At 51.1% G+C, this 18,016-nt stretch overlaps 5 protein-coding genes across 5 annotated transcripts; 4 read left to right on the forward strand and 1 right to left on the reverse strand.

Annotated features, from left to right (window-relative positions):
• Window positions 1-216: 216 nt before the first annotated feature.
• Window positions 217-3,125, forward strand: HMPREF1120_02845 (leucyl-tRNA synthetase; the record flags this gene model as incomplete). The annotated part of the gene is made up of 3 exons (XM_009156891.1): window positions 217-672; window positions 725-865; window positions 912-3,125. 3 exons carry the CDS (start codon window positions 217-219, stop codon window positions 3,123-3,125), a joined length of 2,811 nt encoding a protein of 936 aa, XP_009155139.1.
• An 889-nt stretch (window positions 3,126-4,014) lies between these two features.
• HMPREF1120_02846 (tRNA uridine 5-carboxymethylaminomethyl modification enzyme GidA) lies at window positions 4,015-6,169 on the forward strand (the record flags this gene model as incomplete). The annotated part of the gene is made up of 2 exons (XM_009156892.1): window positions 4,015-4,124; window positions 4,183-6,169. The coding sequence occupies 2 exons, from the start codon at window positions 4,015-4,017 to the stop codon at window positions 6,167-6,169; spliced, it is 2,097 nt and encodes a 698-aa protein (XP_009155140.1).
• Window positions 6,170-6,926: 757 nt separating this feature from the next.
• Window positions 6,927-8,480, forward strand: HMPREF1120_02847 (CDP-diacylglycerol-glycerol-3-phosphate 3-phosphatidyltransferase; the record flags this gene model as incomplete). Its single annotated transcript, XM_009156893.1, has 3 exons — window positions 6,927-6,941; window positions 7,086-7,249; window positions 7,637-8,480. 3 exons carry the CDS (start codon window positions 6,927-6,929, stop codon window positions 8,478-8,480), a joined length of 1,023 nt encoding a protein of 340 aa, XP_009155141.1.
• Window positions 7,246-10,763, reverse strand: HMPREF1120_02848 (uncharacterized protein). The gene has a single exon (XM_009156894.1). The coding sequence runs from the start codon at window positions 10,477-10,479 to the stop codon at window positions 8,707-8,709; it is 1,773 nt and encodes a 590-aa protein (XP_009155142.1). The 5' UTR covers window positions 10,480-10,763; the 3' UTR covers window positions 7,246-8,706.
• A 186-nt stretch (window positions 10,764-10,949) lies between these two features.
• Window positions 10,950-12,782, forward strand: HMPREF1120_02849 (uncharacterized protein; the record flags this gene model as incomplete). The annotated part of the gene is made up of 2 exons (XM_009156895.1): window positions 10,950-10,971; window positions 11,023-12,782. The coding sequence occupies 2 exons, from the start codon at window positions 10,950-10,952 to the stop codon at window positions 12,780-12,782; spliced, it is 1,782 nt and encodes a 593-aa protein (XP_009155143.1).
• Window positions 12,783-18,016: the final 5,234 nt, after the last annotated feature.

Genomic DNA, 18,016 nt, shown 5'->3' on the forward strand with positions numbered 1-18,016 from the left:
TGCGGCCACGCTGAGCATTAGTATTAGCCGTGCATTGCCGCTAGCACGCACGTGATCATATGGATAAGCGCGACAACTGATGGCAATCATTATTGATCTGGCTGGGTGCGCTCTCTCAAAGCCTGACTATCAATTATTTCCCTCTCCAACCCCAATCGGCCCCTTACTCGCTCGACATAGCCTCCCACCAAAGATTGGTGTGGAAGGCCGGAGGTGATGCTTTTCGGCGTCACCCTTCGACAGTCCAGGAGGCTGCCATCTATTCGCTCTGTCAGCTCATCCTCCTGCCGGTACGCCGCTACGCAGACTTCTTCTCGTTTGGACTTCCATGCTGTCGATACCAAATGGCAGCAGAGATGGGCTGCGCAGGGTGGCATGCCGGCGCCATCGCAAGCGTCAGAGAAGTCCTATATCCTTCCCATGTTTGCTTATCCGTCAGGGTCTTTGCACATGGGACATCTGCGCGTCTACACTATCTCCGATGTGATAGCCCGCTATAGACGGATGAAAGGCGACAAGGTGCTACATCCTACGGGCTGGGATGCTTTTGGTCTACCGGCTGAAAATGCTGCTATCGAACGCGGAGTCGATCCTGCGGTCTGGACGGAAGACAACATAGCGAAGATGAAAAAACAGCTTCAGACCATGAACACAAGTTTTGACTGGGATGCCGTAGGTCAAGAGCTTGGAGCACCTGTACATAGCGCTGATCAGCTCCCTGTAGGAAATATCAACATGTTCGCCATTGTTTTACAAGCACACTCAGGGCATTTTTCTCAAACTGTTTCATCGAGGGTTGGCATATCAAGCAGAAGCATTAGTGAATTATGATCCTGTCGACAAGACTGTCCTTGCAAATGAACAGGTGAGGGTTTCGTTACTCGCTAAAGTGCTTTGCTGACTGTCAACAGGTCGACAGCAATGGCCGTTCCTGGAGATCAGGAGCTATGGTGCAACAAATCAAACTCCGCCAATGGTTCTTCCGAATCACGGCATATAGAGAAGCACTGCTCCGTGATCTTGACTATTTGTCCGAGGGTGGTAAATGGCCGGAAAGGGTGATCTCTCAGCAGCAAAATTGGATTGGTCGTTCTACCGGTGCGCGCATTCAGTTCAGTTTGCAGAATGATAGTGGAAATTCTGTGCCTGTTCATGTCTTCACCACTCGGCCAGACACTTTATTCGGTGTGAAGTATGTCGCCTTGTCCATGACACACCCACTTGTGCAACAGTTGGCTACGCAGTCCCCAGAACTGCAAGCTTTCCTGGACAGAAGAGCTTCTTTTGCGCCGGACTCAAAGGAGGGCTTCGAGTTGCCTCTCCGAGCACTCAACCCTCTCTCACACATCCACAACACGAATCAAGAACCACTACCGGTGTTCACTGCACCCTATGTGCTCGAAGATTACGGCGAAGGAGCGGTCATGGGTGTTCCTGCCCATGATTCTCGAGATTTAAGCTTTTGGAAGCTTCACAGGCCCTCGTCTCCTATCCCGGTGGTCATACAACCAGCAAATGCCGACGACTTATTGACCGAAATCGATCCTTCTGACATGAAAGAAGCATATACCAACCCCGGCGTTTTAACCCCAGCATGTGGTCCCTATGGGGGTCTGCCCAGCGATCAAGCGGGCACCAAACTCGTGGAGAATCTACGTGAACATGGCTTAGCGGAAGAGTATGAAACATGGCGACTGCGTGACTGGTTGGTGAGCCGACAGAGGTATTGGGGAACGCCGATCCCAATCGTGCATTGTCCTGAATGTGGGACAGTGCCGGTCCCGGCTAAGGATCTCCCTGTTGTACTACCGCGCCTTGATACGTCCATCAAAGGTCAGACGGGGAATCCACTGGACAAGATCGAGGAGTGGGTCAATTGCAAATGTCCTAGCTGTGGTGGACCGGCCAAAAGAGAGACGGATACCATGGATACGTTTGTCGACTCTTCATGGTACTTCATGCGCTTCCCAGACCCCACCAACGGAAAGGAGGCGTTCTCGCGAGAGTCCGCTGAAAGCATGCTCCCCGTCGACGTTTACGTGGGTGGGATTGAGCATGCCATCCTGCATCTGCTCTATGCTCGCTTCATTTATAAATTTCTTTGCAGTGAGGGCCTTGTTCCCCATCAGATTGGGAGCCAGGAGCCGTTTCAGAGGCTCATAGCACAAGGCATGGTCCATGGAAAAACATTCTCAGATCCCGATACTGGCCGGTTCCTGCTCCCCGGAGAAGTCGACTTTGAGGGCGAAACGCCTGTCATCAAGTCTACACGCAAGCCCGCTAACATCAGCTGGGAGAAAATGTCCAAGAGCAAACATAATGGTGTTGATCCGTCTGCCTTGATTGAGAAGTTTGGGGCAGATGCCTTGCGGGCTCATATTCTCTTCGCAGCTCCAGTCAGTGAAGTGTTGCAGTGGGACGAAGAAAAGATTGTCGGTATTCAGCGATGGTTTGGACGAGTCAATCGCCTCGTTTCTGATATTGGTGATGAAGGATATGCCACTGCAGGCGAGGATTTGTCAACGTGTCTGACTGACCTTGCTTCGTTGTCTGAAGATGACATTGATGTCTTGCTTCTTGCTCAAACAACCAGCAGGAGCATATCCCACACTTTCTCCAACGACATCTACAGTCTCAATACGGCTGTGTCCGATCTGATCAAGCTTACCAACGCACTTCATGATATTGGAGTTAAAAAGCTGAAACTGGTGGTCGCATATCACACAGTTGCCGCCCTGCTTCGAATGATGGCTCCAATCACACCAGCCTTTGCCGAAGAGTGTTGGGAGGGCCTTGGGGCAGGCCAACAACCAGGAAGTATTTTCAGCAGAACTTGGACTGGCGATTTGTTGACACCAGAGCAAGAATCTGCCATGCGCGGTCGCAAGAAATCCATTACCTGCGCAGTGCAGATAAATGGTAAGCTTCGGTTTACCGCGCAAGTTCCATCCAATCAAACGCAAGGCACTACTGCCGCTGATAAAGCCGCCAGGGAGGCAGAGATACTCGATGCCGTTCTCAAGACACCAGAAGGCCGAGTGTGGCTACAAGAAAAGAATGATTGGGAAAAGCGAAAAAGAGTGGTGGTCGTTGGTGGCGGCAAGGTACTGAATGTGGTCTTCTAAAGACTCTCCTCTTTCCAAGCACGTTGGCGCCGATGATCAGCATGGCTGTAATTTGTACAAAATCAATGTTATACTATTTCGCACCACTGTCTCTTTAATTGAACTCCCTTTGCACCTATCCTATGCGCTTCAAAAATGTGAGTTTTTGCTGGACTGACAAAAACTTTTCCACAAACCCCTTTGATATGGGGGTTGTGGTAAGTGAAACCCGGGTTCGCAGGGTTTTTCCGTTTCGTCGGCGGCGGCTCGTTCGTTGGTGTAAACCCGGGTTCGCAGGGTTAGATCATTGATTGTTGACTTTGCCGCAAGCGTGGTTCGAACTCGAGGATTTCGGTTTCGCCCAGTCGATTGGATGCCTTCCACTCCTGCCCTAGCGGTGCTAGGGCGGGCTCGTTGCCGCTGAGCCAAAGTGGTTTGTACCTGACCAATCGGTGCTGGGGGTCTTTGCGAATCTTGGAAGAAAATGGGTGATCACAAAACATATACTGTTATTTTTCTTTCTTCTTAGGGATCCCTCCCGGGATATCGGGGGCGACGGGCTGTGGTGAAGGGAGCCTCGAGGGCCTTAGCGCATCGCCCGAGGGTCTATATCATTTTCTCTTGACTACCATACTATGTATCCAGGTCCTTGAGGAGTATTTCTATGCGCATGGACTGAGGGTTTCACTTTTGATTCTTTACAATATCAAGGTAAGTGGTAGTGGTAATTCTCGCGAGGCTGAAGGGCAAGGCTGGGATCCGCAGCCTCGTCCAACTACACAAGGCTTCTCCCGAGGTTTATCCGAGAACACCCAAAATTGTCTCCCGGACGTCTCTGGGCCCCATCTGCAGTTTATCGAGTTCGACTTGTTCATCACGGTTTGTGCAAGTACATCTTCACAAAGCCATAATGAGGCCGATACTACGGCCTCCGGGCTCCTTACAATGGGGTCATACTCCTAGGACGAGGTCTCGGTACTTCCAGCGTCGCTTCTTTGCCGCGGTGGCGGATGCAGTCAGGTACGTTGTATTCGTGCAGCCTTCGCAGTCACGCCGCTTACTTTCTTTTTCTGAATAGGCCGTACGATGTCGTGGTTATAGGAGGAGGTCACGCCGGCACCGAAGCCAGCGCCGCAGCGGCAAGATCGGGCGCACGCACCGCCTTGGTCACACCGTCCCTTTCGAACCTGGGCGTCTGTTCGTGCAATCCTAGTTTCGGCGGCATTGGCAAGGGCACGATGCTCCGCGAAATCGATGCGCTGGATGGAGTCGCCGGACGAGTCATCGACAAAGCCGGGATTCAATTCCGGATCCTGAATAAATCAAAGGGCCCAGCGGTCTGGGGACCACGCGCCCAGATCGACAGAGACCTGTACAAGAAATATATGAGGGAAGAGATGCTGTCGACGCCCAACCTGAGCATATTGGAAGGCAAAGTCGCAGACATAATAGTGTCGAAAGACGGAATTGATCCCAGCGACAAGATTTCACAGGGACGGATCACCGGGATTCGGCTTGAGGACGGCCAAGTCATTCCTGCGTCGCAAGTGGTCATTACCACGGGCACATTTCTAGGCGGAGAAATCCATATTGGCCTCGAGGCTTACCCTTCCGGACGGATGGGCGAGGCCGCGACCTTCGGCCTCAGCAAGTCGTTGAAGAGTGCAGGATTCACTCTGGGACGACTCAAGACAGGCACGCCACCACGACTGGATCGAGACACGATTGACTTCAGTGCTCTGGAACCCCAGCCTGGAGATTCGCCGCCTGTTCCTTTCTCTTATTTGAACGATACTGTCGAAATTGGGGATGAAGGTCAATTGCAATGTTGGGTAACTCACACAAATGAGGCTGCGCATGACATTATCCGGGCCAATCTCGACAAGTCTATTCACATCCGCGAAACGGTCAAGGGGCCTCGCTACTGTCCTTCACTGGAGTCAAAGATCATCCGCTTTGGCCACAAGCCGAAACACATTATATGGTTGGAACCCGAGGGGCTTGAACCCAACAAGATCATTTATCCGAATGGGATCAGCATGACTGTCCCAGCTGATGCGCAATATGCCATGTTGAGGACGATAAAGGGACTTGAGAACGTCAAGATGCTTCAGCCGGGCTATGGCGTCGAGTACGATTACATCGATCCCCGGAATCTGTTCCCGACCCTGGAAACAAAACTCATCAAGGGGCTCTTCCTCGCCGGCCAAATCAATGGCACCACGGGCTATGAAGAGGCAGCTGCCCAGGGTATTATTGCGGGTATCAACGCCGGTCTCTCAGCTCAAGGCAAAGGGCCGTTCACGCTGTCGCGCGCCGAAGCGTTCATTGGAATCCTAATTGACGATCTGATCACCAAAGGCGTCAGTGAACCCTATCGGATGTTTACTGCCCGCAGTGAATACCGGATGAGCTGCCGGTCTGATAATGCAGATCTACGCCTGACAGAAAAAGGTCGACAGGCGGGAGTGGTAGGAGACAAGCGGTGGACACGCTTTACCAGCATCCGGGACCAAATGGCGGAGCTGCAGAAAACCCTGTCAGAGGCGCGATTTTCGGCCCAGGAATGGCTGAGGCTCGGCTTCCAGACGCGCATCGATTCGACAAAGCGAAGTGCATTTGATTTGCTTCGCCTTCCAGGAGTCAATGTCGACAGTGTTGCCAGCCGCGTCGATACGCTACCAGGGCTGTCGAATTACGATGATAAAGTCAAGACGCGAGTTCATATCGAAAGCCTTTATGCGCCCTACATAGGGTACCAGCAACGAGCGGCAGAGGCTTTCCAACGGGACGAATCTCTAGCCTTACCGGCTGACCTGGACTATGACAGTGTCCACGGCTTGAGCATGGGCGAAAAAGAGGTCTTGAAGCTTGTCAGGCCGTCGAGCGTTGGTATGGCCCGGCGAGTCGAGGGGCTTACTCCGGGTGGAGCAATGCGGTTGCTGAAGTATGCTCGACGAGCTGCGTCTTCAGGTCATGGTGTCCCGCGAGACGTTTTGGCTGGAGAGCAGCTGACGGATGAAATTGCACGGCGAAGGTGGCGCTGGCCCTGTATAAAAGGTTGAGCGGATTAAGCTAGGGATGTTGTATGAGTATATTTTGACGAGGGTGTTTTGATAGCATAGCGGCGGGCGTCTAATCTGATATATTGGGAAGAACCACGCGCTCCTTTCACCCACATAATAGTGTCATTCACATTGGAAGTAGACCCATGTTCTTCGTATTTCCTGGTTTCCCACTCACTTTCGTAGTATCTCGACGTCGATGCTAGCAGCCTGATTAGCAAGCCTCTATTAGTTGTAGACGAGGTCGATGCCGCTTAGTCATCCGCTCTGACCAACCAAATCCATTTTGGATCAAATGAATCGATGAATTATCGCGAGCTTCAATCGACGTTTCCATCCATTGATTCAACTGAACATCCAACTTACTATACCGTAAGGTATACTTTTAGTACCGCTTTACACATCCATCCACTCTTTTCCTCTGTCTGCCTGTCTCGATCGCGCACGGCGTTTTCTACTCTTCTCTTCGCGTCCTTCTTTCTCGACTGATGAGTACGACCAGTTGAATGATCCGGCCGCCACGACAACATGTCATGGCTTCGGTTTACGTTGTCCCGCGGAACTCTTCAATGCTAGTACGATCACAACCACGACCATGTCACCTCATTTCTCCCCGAGGACTTGGACTCGTGTCGGCCGTGCGATACGCGTCCGGCGTTAGCACCTCTACGCATATTGGCATGCCTGTATATGTAACATCTCGACCGGGCCCGACGGTGTCTTCGCTCCCGTGTACCCATACAGCATCGTTATCTCAATGCCGGGTGTCAAGGTAAGTCATTTACCGAGCGACTGACCACTAGCCTGTTGCTCGTTTCTTTCTCCCCTCTCCGCTGTGCTCTGCAGCTGTTCCCAGAGGGGCGTTTCAAGAAGAGGATCAATTGACATGTGACATTACAACATTAGACCAAACAAGGTTACGCACGCCGTCGCATGGACGAGGTCTCTGCAGAGCCAGACAGCGGCTTCCACCCGCCGTTGGCGGTGGTGGTGGCAGGTTCGCAAGGCTTCGACACAGTCAACGGAAACAAGCCGGCCGTCGGAGCAGATCCAGGCCAGCAGCAGCAGCAGCAGCACTAGGTAAGCCACCACTCAGTGAGCAGTGAACACTTGATTTCTACATGTACACGGCTAGCACTATTTTGCTCGGATTTTGATTGTTCGCCTGGTGCGCCTGTTCAAGCCTCGGAGCAAAGAACGAGGCTCCAAGCATGCTGGGTGATGCTCTGTTTTCCTTCCTATGGATGGACAATACAGAGGACTATTCGATCATGCCCTCCAGCTAAAGCAAAAGCTCCTTGGAGCGTGCCTGGTGGTCTAGCAAACCGTCTTGCTCCGTCTTTGCATCGGACCTCCATCCCAACTTGCAGGCCAAATTCCGTTCTACCACTCACCTGGGCGATTCCTTATCCTCTTACTCTTGCACGTGGTATGTTCTGAATTGACATGTCATCTTTATTTCCGCAGGTCAAACTCCAACACCTCCGATTCAACAGCAACCACATCAACTCCCACGCCCACGTCCACGCCCTCGTCACCCTCGGCGGCGACCACGCCTACAAAAGACAAATTAAAAAAGCTCATCCCCAAGCTACGACAACCAGTGCAACACGAAAACATCTACACCGTCCCGAACATTTTAACATTCACCCGACTGCTCGCCGCCCCGGCGGTAGGGTACTTTATTCTGCACGCGCAACCGGTGTGGGCGCTATCGCTATTCTTCTACGCCGGCGTCACCGACATGGTAGACGGATACCTGGCGCGCAAGTATAATGCACAAACGGTAGTGGGGACCGTAATCGACCCGATGGCGGACAAGGCACTGATGACGATCGCGGTGGTGACGTTGACCATGAACGGCACCTTCCCACTATGGCTGTCCGTTATCATTCTCGGGCGCGACGTCGCATTGGCCATTTCGGCCATCTATTTCCGTTGGATCTCACTGCCTCCGCCCAAGACCATGGCGCGCTACTGGGATTTCAGTTTGCCGTCGGCCGAGGTGCACCCTACTGAGATCTCGAAGATCAACACGTTCCTGCAACTGCTGCTGGTGGGCAATGCCATGTTGTTGCCGGTACTTCCCGAGGCTCTGGTGAACGCGTACAATCTCACTGGCATATTTGAGGGGTGGCAGTACCTCGTTGCCGGGACCACGGTGTGGAGTGGGTTGAGCTATGTCTCGAACAAGGATGCTGTCAAGATCTTGACCACCGAGGAGATTGATGCCAGAGCGGAGAAAAGGGATGCTGAGAGAAACGAGGCCAAGGTCGAGGCTGAGGCTGATGCCATGTCCAAAAAGCCTTGAATGGGTTCTAGCATTTGACGAGATTCATATCCCGGAGCATGGAGGCGTGTCAGATGCCGTGAATGTCGGCTTTCTGTATGGTCTTACTGTCACCGAAGAATATTGTAGAAATATTTCGGGTCCTTTGGGCAGTGGACAACCTTCACGACAAGCCAGTGACTAGCCAGAAACTACAACGCGGCAATAACAGCAGCGTTTTGATCAATGTAGGACGGTACGTAAAGCTCTATCGCCCAACAGCCCTGCCTAGTCTCCCCTGGGCCGTTGCAGGGGCCTGATCCGGCCAGCTCCCTACTGCATCATCGACCTCTTCAAGAAACATGGTGGAATTGAGCACATTCGTACCTCCCAGCACGACTCTAACACCGGGCACTGAGGCATTGATCTGCGCGACCGTCTTGGCCTCCTCGTACGTGGTGCCGCCGACCATAAACACAATGATATCTTGCGGCTTATCACGTGTGTGGCCCTCTAAGAAAGGATATTGTAACTCCTTTAACCGTCCCTTGATAAGATTCTGCAAGGTGGTCTCGAGCCGGGGTGAGTGCTGGGTGTAGACGTTCTCAACACCCTTGAGGTTAAGATTACGTCGGAACTGGCTGAAAGGGGAGGTGGCAGAGTCAAAGAGATCGGTGAAGCCACCTGCCACAGGGGCGGGCTGCAAGCTGTGATGGTAGGCGAGGAGTTTAGGGATGATGGATAGTTTGTTCGGTGAGATGTCGGCTACTGTCGCGAGCAGGTCGAGGAGCACGGGAAGTGCGTTGTTAGGGTTTCTCTCGTAGCGAATCGCATACAGCGCCACTAGACGGATCTTGTTGTCGACTGGAATGCTTGGGTTTTGGATGTGTCTTTGCAGGGTCTTCAGGTCGGCAGCGTGGTTGTCGTTGCACACCAGACTTTGCTCGAGCTCCGAGACGTCCAGCAGTGAGTCTGCCGACACTCGACGACTGAGTTCACTAACCAAAGTGACGTGTTTGGAGACGTTCCCCGAAAGTTTGCGGAATTCTGGATAGTCCTCGACAAAGCGCTTCATGTCGGCTATGGATTCGATCTGAGCGTTGGATTTTGTTCTCGTTTGGTACTGGTCAACGTATTCTTTGATGTTGCCACCTAGGTCGCCAAAATTCTGGTACATATTCTTCTTGAAGAATGGATCCTGGTCCTGAGAGAGGACTATCTCGCGCAATTCGGGACGTGTGTCAGGCACCCCGGACAAGTCAACACGGCCGTTCTTTATGCCCAACAATTCATGAACCTGGGCTTGATAGGTCCATTGAGTAAGTAGTGGAGTGATAGGATCGTCTCTCCGGTCCAGGATTAGCAAAATCGGCGGGGTGTCTGGTTTTCGGAAGTCGAAGAGCTGTTCTTCTTGGGTGATTTGATATCGAATCTCCGTGGCAAGTTTCTTGGCCATTAGACTGTTCTTCTGATACCGGATCAGAGGGTTCTTCTTCAGGGATAACAGCAATGCTATTATCCCCTCGGTTGTTCTTTGTAATGCATCCGTATTCCATATGTCCGGACTGTGACTCCAGAGTCGCTGTTTTGGAAATCCCAAGTCCAGCGACATCAAGTCTGGATTGATCACGATATAGTCTGCAAAGTACTCTTGTACTGACTTGACCACCTCATGGTCGTCCGCCTCTGCCAGCCTTTCCAGCGATGACTTCTTAACGATGTTACTGAAATAGATGTTGTATTCCCCATACTTCGGATCTCGGAGTTCGTCAATGAGATACTGTATCGAGTCGGGTGAGGGCCGGACAAAGCACAGACATCTGAGGTGGCGCATGCGTTCCCGCGCCGGATTATCCAGTCGATCGATGAGGAATACTTCGTGCTTGAGCAGGGCGGACTGGGTGATTGCGGTCGAGACGATTGGAACGGTATCTCTATCCAAGATCAAGATCTTCATTTTCGATGACTGTGACGCCGCAGCCCCTTCCCCCACCCCTGCAATCTTGGAGATATAATTCTGGACGGCTGATGCCACGTCCATTTTGGCTCAGTTTGTTGCAGCCTCAAAGTGTATTACAGGTCATTTCTGAGTATGTGATGTCGGTGCAGGCAGGAAGCCCAGGAGGGAGACGGCGTTTTGACGGAAGCCGGACAGGGCAGAATTGGCCGTGACACCCGGCAAACCACTTTGTGAGAGCCCAACAAGTTGTCGATACTGCCTTGAGCCGTACTAGTCGTATATCACCGCGCATGTGGATGTGCCTGTTGGTGTTGATGTTGGACTGATCTCCGACCGGATACATCATGCCGCTATTTGGATGGAGGCATGCCGCCTTTACACGGCCGGATAAATCACGGAAGAACCAAGCGATGACATCGTCAAGTATCGTCAACTCCAGTTCCAGTCTGTCCCCACGTTTCCACATTTCTCAGTTGACCCAACAAAAACATGTCAATGTTTGAGATACCACTTTGAAGCCGTGAAAACGAGTCTGCTCAGAGCGAGCCATCATGATCCCAGGGATCAATCCTCGTATGCACCCTGCCCCGTTGTGGCTATCTCACTACTAACCTGTGAGCCTAGCATTTGTTTACCTGGCGAAAACCATCGGCGCGTCCGTCGATGAATTGAAGCTTCTCGCCGCCTTCCTCGCAAGCTATCCACTGGCTGGGCTGTTGAAACGGATACCGGACAACAAACCACATTGGCGGAACGCGTATATCGTCGCGGTTTCGCTCTTCTATCTGATCGGCCTTTTCGATTTGTATGATGGCGTCCGCACCTTATTGTACAGCTCCGTGGGGGCGTACGCAATAGCATATTACATTGATGGCTCTTTGATGCCATGGATCGCCTTCTTGTTCCTCATGGGGCATTTGTCTATCAACCACATACAGCGGCAGATACTCAATGACCCAAGCGTGGTGGACATAACTGGAGGACAGATGGTTCTGGTGATGAAGCTCAGCGCGTTCTGCTGGAACGTCCACGATGGACGCCTGAAACCGGAGCTTATGACGGACAGCCAGAAAGAGAGGGCCATTTACAAAATGCCCAATCTGCTCGATTACGCCGGTTACGTTTTCTTTTTCCCTTCACTGTTTGCCGGACCAGCCTTCGACTTTGTGGATTATCAGCGATTTATCGAGACCACCATGTTTGAAGTGCCCCCTGGCACAAAAACACCTCCACCAACCAGAGGCAACCGACGGATACCGCGATCAGGCCGACCTGCGGCACGGAAGGCTGTGGCTGGACTCTGCTGGATCCTGCTTTTTCTCCAGTTTGGTAAATGGTACAACGTCCCCTTGACCCTGTCCGACAAATACATGGAGTATTCTTTTATCCGCCGCGTCTGGATTTTGCAAATGCTGGGCTTTACATCCAGACTAAAGTACTACGGCGTCTGGGCGTTGACGGAGGGAGCATGCATCATGGCCGGGATCGGCTACAACGGAATTGATCCAGTCACAAGCAAAGCAAGATGGGATCGCACCGAAAATGTCAACCCCTGGGGTCTGGAGACTGCTCAAAACTCGCGAGCATATCTGGACAATTGGAACAAGAACACCAACAAATGGCTTCGCAATTATATCTACCTTCGCGTGACGCCTAAGGGTAAAAAGCCTGGGTTCCGCGCCACTTTGGCGACGTTTTTGACCTCGGCGTTTTGGCATGGCTTTTATCCAGGGTATTACTTGACCTTCTTGATGGGGGCGTTCATTCAGACAGTGGCCAAGAATTGCCGACGATACTTCCGACCATTCTTCCTTACCCCGGACGGATCCAAGCCTACCAAGTACAAGATCTATTATGACATCGCCAGCTACATCGCCACTCAGTTGGCGTTTTGTTTCACCACCGCACCGTTCGTCATCCTCTTTTTCGGTGACTCCCTGAAAGTATGGGCACGAGTATATTTCTACGGATTGGTGGGAGTTTTGCTGTCTATGGCCTTCTTCGCTTCTCCAGCAAAGGGCTATCTCAAGAAAAGACTGGCGAAGCGGAACTATCCTTACGTGCAAAAGACCGTGGCTCAAGAAACAAACTATCCTCCATCTCTGGGTATTCCTAGTGATCCTGGACGTGAAATTGACGAGGCCATTGATGAGATTCGTCAAGAAGTCGAGGCTCGTAGGAGACGAGGAAGTTCAGTCACCATGCCGACCGGGGAGGGTTTGAAGCGCGCCGTCGAGGCAAGGGTGGGAAGAAATATTAGTTTTCCAGAGTTGAAGTTGGGCTCGACTGCGGCGGCTAACACCACTGCAAGTGCTGGTGCGAGTGAACCACAGGTTGGAACCGAAGGGGCAGGATTGACGCCGAACGACAAGAAGTTGCAGTGATGATTGACAGGTTGTAGCTGGCAATGTTGTACAGAATATACCGGGGCTTGCCTTATATTCAGATGCGCAGCTAGTATACTATACAAATGCAGGTGTGAACAATCCTACAACTTCAACGCCCCAGGTTATATCCTAAGTTGACACGATAGGCGACATATTGCATATAGTGTGAAATGTCTCCATGAATAAACCCCCGCTGCTTCACTTCGAAACGTTCCAACTCGAACTCTATCACTATTGTGTAGGTCGGTAGTCGATCGCCAGCTCAGCCTGTAATAATAGATAGCAGACGCCATCTATTGGCGATGGAAACTTACATGAACCACGTACACCAAAGCATCGCGAATGATCACAAAGTTTCACAAGAATTGAGCCTTCACTCGAAATGCATAAGATGGGCATCGGCAAGTTGCAAGAAAAGTGAAGAAAGAAGACACTGTCAGCCACAAAAAGCCAAAGCCAAACTGAAGGCAACCCCTAACCCCTATCCCCCAGCTTCCCGCACCCTCCTAATTGTTGAATCGTGATCAGCCCCTGCCAACTAAAGCCTCCATACTGGTCGCAGGACAGTTTACTCTGTTTTCTTATCCAAAACCGTATACTACTATGGTTTCAGAAGACAGTATACTCGGCCGCGAGTCTTGACATCCGTCCCTGAGACAAACTGGTCAAGCATCAAGCCCCAAGCAGCGCAAGCAAACACCTCCGGGGCTTCCGGAATGAAAATATCTTGGAGAACAAGATTAACAGACTAGTTGTGATCCAAAAAGATCGAATCTTCTGATACAAATCACTAATCAAGCTCGGCTCTGGATCTCTGGGATATCGCTTGCAGAGGTTCTTCAGGATTCGGGAGCAGTGTAGCGACAAGATTCTGCCATTTTGTGCTCTGGCATTTAACTTACAGTATCATGATTTCATGTTGATGGACAATTGCTAGGATTCAGCTGGACCTAATACGCCCTCGCCATACAGGGCTCGCCCATCCTCAACCTGAAGCCATATTCACAGACTGGGAAGGTAGTAACGAGGTGGGTTGAGTGATTGTTTGTCCCGTCCGGGCCGTCCGGGGAAAAAAGCTGATCGAAACGAGACACTCGACCTTCATGTCCAACTAGTGATAGGAGACCGAATTCATGAGTCCATCAGGGGCTGGTATTCCGCCCCAATTTGAGGTCCAGGATTGACTCCGCTCTGGCCTCTCCAAATATTCTTTTATCTTCTACTACTGTAGCAATACCTAACAAGCCCATAGAATAAGCAATTCAATGCTGTTGCAGTGCCCAGCAAACTTGCGCGTCCCATTGACTCCCGCGGACCGGTAACGTTTTTTCTTGTCGAAGTCTCGAGTGATGATTTTGACTCTGGATCCGGTATTGAACTAACTGCCTCAGTCAAAGAGGACTGTGACTACTAGTACCTCATACCTAATCAGACCAGACCTGACTTGCCATGCTTCGTTCTGATCTAGGAATTGATCTGAATACTACCGGGTAGGACATAGTATCCAACCCAGAGCAAAGGCAGGGACTGAAGTTGCTACCTACAGATAATTATAAAACCCAGCGGCCAGTAACTGACCATGACGGGATGTGTCCCGCGGAAAGAGGGAAGAGAGGGGGAGAGTACACGGCTGTTACTGTAACTACCGGTGAGGGCTACTAGGTACAGTAGGTACTTAGAGCTATGATATAGTACCAGTTTCAGTCGGTTAAGGTACCGTGTCCTCGACACCATACCTAGGTAGTCAGGACATATCTGAGGTAGTAGCTACCTACCTTAAGGTACTGTGGACACTTGAAGTTACATACAGTACCAGCCATGTACTAGTAGTACATACGACCTGACCGGAACCTACCTTATCATCCTTTGCACTCCAGGGCTGCGACTACCAACGATGTACATATACATGTACATGTACATGCACGCAGGTTCCATCCGATAGTACCTACCTACTACCTACTCAAGGTCACTATTCTCTACACACTACATAGTAGTCACACACACACACAGACTGACTCCCCTTGATAATCCTTATATATTGTTGACGGAGGAGAGCTTTTGAATTCCCAACCACACCCACACCCCACTGGCAGGGCCCCAGTGTAGAACCTGGGATAGGAAATAAGTCAAACACTGCAACCTCAGGGACAGAAAAAGGTACAGAGACCCCAAGTCCTTGCCTGCAGTGTCATGTCCACCCAGTGTCCCGACAGCCCTTTCCAACCACTACTATAACTACCTGGTACAGTATCTACCTACCTACCTACCTACCTACCTAGGTACTCAGATAGATCCCTCCCCTTGAGGCAAACATCATCCAGGGGGGGATATCTAGGCTGTAGGTACCTAAGCTAAGGTAGGGGTTAAGGTACAGTACAGTATGGTACTGTACCACCGGCATGCTGCCAGTTAGTACTGTACTTATTAGATACCCTCAGCAGGCCGGGGACCGGTACTAGGGACCGTAGAAGGACTATACCCAAGTTTACTCCGGAACCTTTCGCCTACCTAGCCATTACTACTTGTATCAGTCCGGTAGTACCACATATCTCTACATACATAACCCATTATGTTCATGTTGATGCTGCATGCAGTGCTGGGTGCCAGACCAGACCGGTGAGCCGGTCACAGTGACTTGCTTCCGGATTTATTATTTCGTCATTGGATTGATTCCACAGCTTCAGATAGAGACAGGTACCTACCTACCTAGATACCCAGGCTTCTAGATACCATAGATAGATAGGTACCTTAGGTAGGGATAAGGAGGACCCTCTCTGAATCTACATGTAGACGGCAGCCACGCAGGCATACCGCTTTTATCTCTTCCATGATTCATATAGGCATTCATGTATGTGTACGGCCATAGGTACCTACCTAGGTATATATACACGTAAAATGAAAACGCAAACACATATACAGATATCTACGTAAAATGTTAACGTATACATATCCTAGGTATCTATATATGTACGTAAAATGTAATGCATACACATGTGTCAAGGAGAGATGTTTGCTAGCAAATGGATCAAGTTTACTCTCAGTCCTCCGGGGGGGACGGACTGGAGAGACCATAGTCCAAACCGTGAACGCTACCACCTTGAACCACGTAGTCCATGCCAGTCGATATGGTTTGCTGTCAGTTCAATCGAGAACCGGGCTAGGTTGTCGGTCCCCCTGCCAAGGCTTCTCATCCTTGAACACATCTCCTCCTGCTGATAGTGTTGCCAGTCATTGGACAGTAGATTATTGTACAAAAAACATACCTCTGCAAGGTGTAATCCACACCCTATGCCACGACAATAACATAAGTAACATTAAGAAACAAGACACACCTCCGGTATCCGAGGCTCAAGATGTGAAATTGTCTGGCTATTGGTCCACGAGTCCCGTACAACCAGCTGGCCTCGTGGACTCAGACCCGTGCCAAGGTCCGGAACTGTAGAGTCGCAGCGAAGTGAGCCGACCGGAATTGCTCCCTATGAGGCCAAAGGGTGGAATTGACAGCAGAAAAGGTGAGGCCTAAGGCCTGCCTCCGAACAGAGGTTGTGACAGACGAGAGGTGCTCCCGTAAGAAAAAGTATTGAGCCACACTAGACATACCTCTGTCACCCGAAATGCGGAGAACTCACTCATGCTGAGTTGGCGCGAGATGATCTCTCACAGTATACAAGAATGGTAGAGGAACAATTCTCAACCGACGCGTCTTCTGACCGTGCCTCGTCTGCTGCCCTGGCCAGGTCATGTAGAGGCCACTTAGGTATCAGGCCAGAAACAGCAAAGTAGTCAGGTCCACACCACCCATCAGTGCAGTGTCATGATATATGTGGAAACAAGTGTTCATCTTGAAGCGACAGGTATAAATCTGCCTTTTTGACGCCGAAAACGCGTTCGCAAGAGGAGTGCCGAGAACAATTATACGATTGTCCCCAATAAGGGTGCCAATGGATGACGAGGAGGAGTTGGCTGTGCGGGTACTGTCTGTAGCACCTGCAGGCTGCTGTTCTGTGCCGTTAGCTGAACTGTGAGCATTGAATGGGAACAATCGACTAGACACGAGAAATCCGAAAATGAATCGAGATCCGAGGCTCGACCATGAGCAACGGTCAGCGGCATCAATCAGGCCGTTTAAAGACCTTTTCCTCAGAGGAGACCAAGTATCATGCTGTTTGAGAGGAAAGTAAGGAACCCTTTCGGCTCCTGACCCTTCCCAGGGAGATCATTTCTCGTATCGCCATATACATGTATCTTGATCGCGCGCTTGTTCGGAAGCCCGACGCCTACAGATAGGCTACCTGAGCGTAGTATCCGAGGCGAATGCTTGCTTGGTACAGTACCAGTTAGGAGTCGCGAGTTGGGATATAGAGAAGGATCCGTGGGTTTCGGTGTCGCTAGAACGAATGCGTCAAGCAAACATCGCCAGAATGGGAAAGTCCAGACTTATCAGTCATGAACAGCATGGCAAAATGCTCGACCGTCCACATGCGCCCATCAGGGCCACCTGCATTTGTGGGATGAGGAGTAGAAGAATGCTGAAAAGGGCCTGGAGTCGACCTCGCTAACATAGTAGCGGCAGTGCGTGGTAGGGCCACTGAGAACTCTTCTGGCCATAACCGAAACCACACAACCACTGTTGGGTAGATGGCGGCTGTGGCTGGAGACCTCTTCCTTGTTCTTCCTTTAGAGTTTGCAGTAAAACTCAGCACCTCGCGCGGGAAACAAAACGACAACTTGAATGCATCGGGAGAGTACCTAGTCTTGTCGAGAGCGGGCCAAAAGTGCCAGCAATCTAGTAGTAGTATGCACCCCTAAGCCCAACTGGACATCGCCAGGCAGCCACATACTCCTACACTTGCCCTTCGGGGACAAATGAGGGGGTAAGTCTGCATTCAGAGAACCTGTGATGTTGTCTGATACTGTGGCCGGTAATTTCAGCAATGACCAGCGCATCGTATAGAAGCGACTTGGGCCTCTAGTTTGTTCGCTAGGTGTAGCGGCCACACCAGGACCCAGCGGAATGGTCAACATCCCTGTCGCAAAACGAATTACGTACGCGCCGGGGCCGGCACCATCGAGTTAATGAGAGACAAGGGTATCCCAGCATGTCTTGTGCTACCAAATTTCGGAATGAAGTAGCAGGTGAATCCTTGAACGGCTCGATGTGCGGAATCCAATGTCCTTGCCTATAACTCGCAAAAAAGGTGACCTTGATGTTGAGCAGCTGACAGTCTTCC

The sequence above is a fragment of the Exophiala dermatitidis genome (genome assembly GCF_000230625.1).
Source record: "Exophiala dermatitidis NIH/UT8656 unplaced genomic scaffold supercont1.2, whole genome shotgun sequence".
In the NCBI taxonomy this organism is placed as follows: Eukaryota; Fungi; Ascomycota; class Eurotiomycetes; order Chaetothyriales; family Herpotrichiellaceae; genus Exophiala; species Exophiala dermatitidis.

Coding starts and splice junctions, on each gene's coding strand:
- HMPREF1120_02848 (XM_009156894.1), bottom strand. CDS start 10,479: ATGGACGTGGCATCAGCCGTCCAGAATTATATCTCCAAGATTGCAGGG.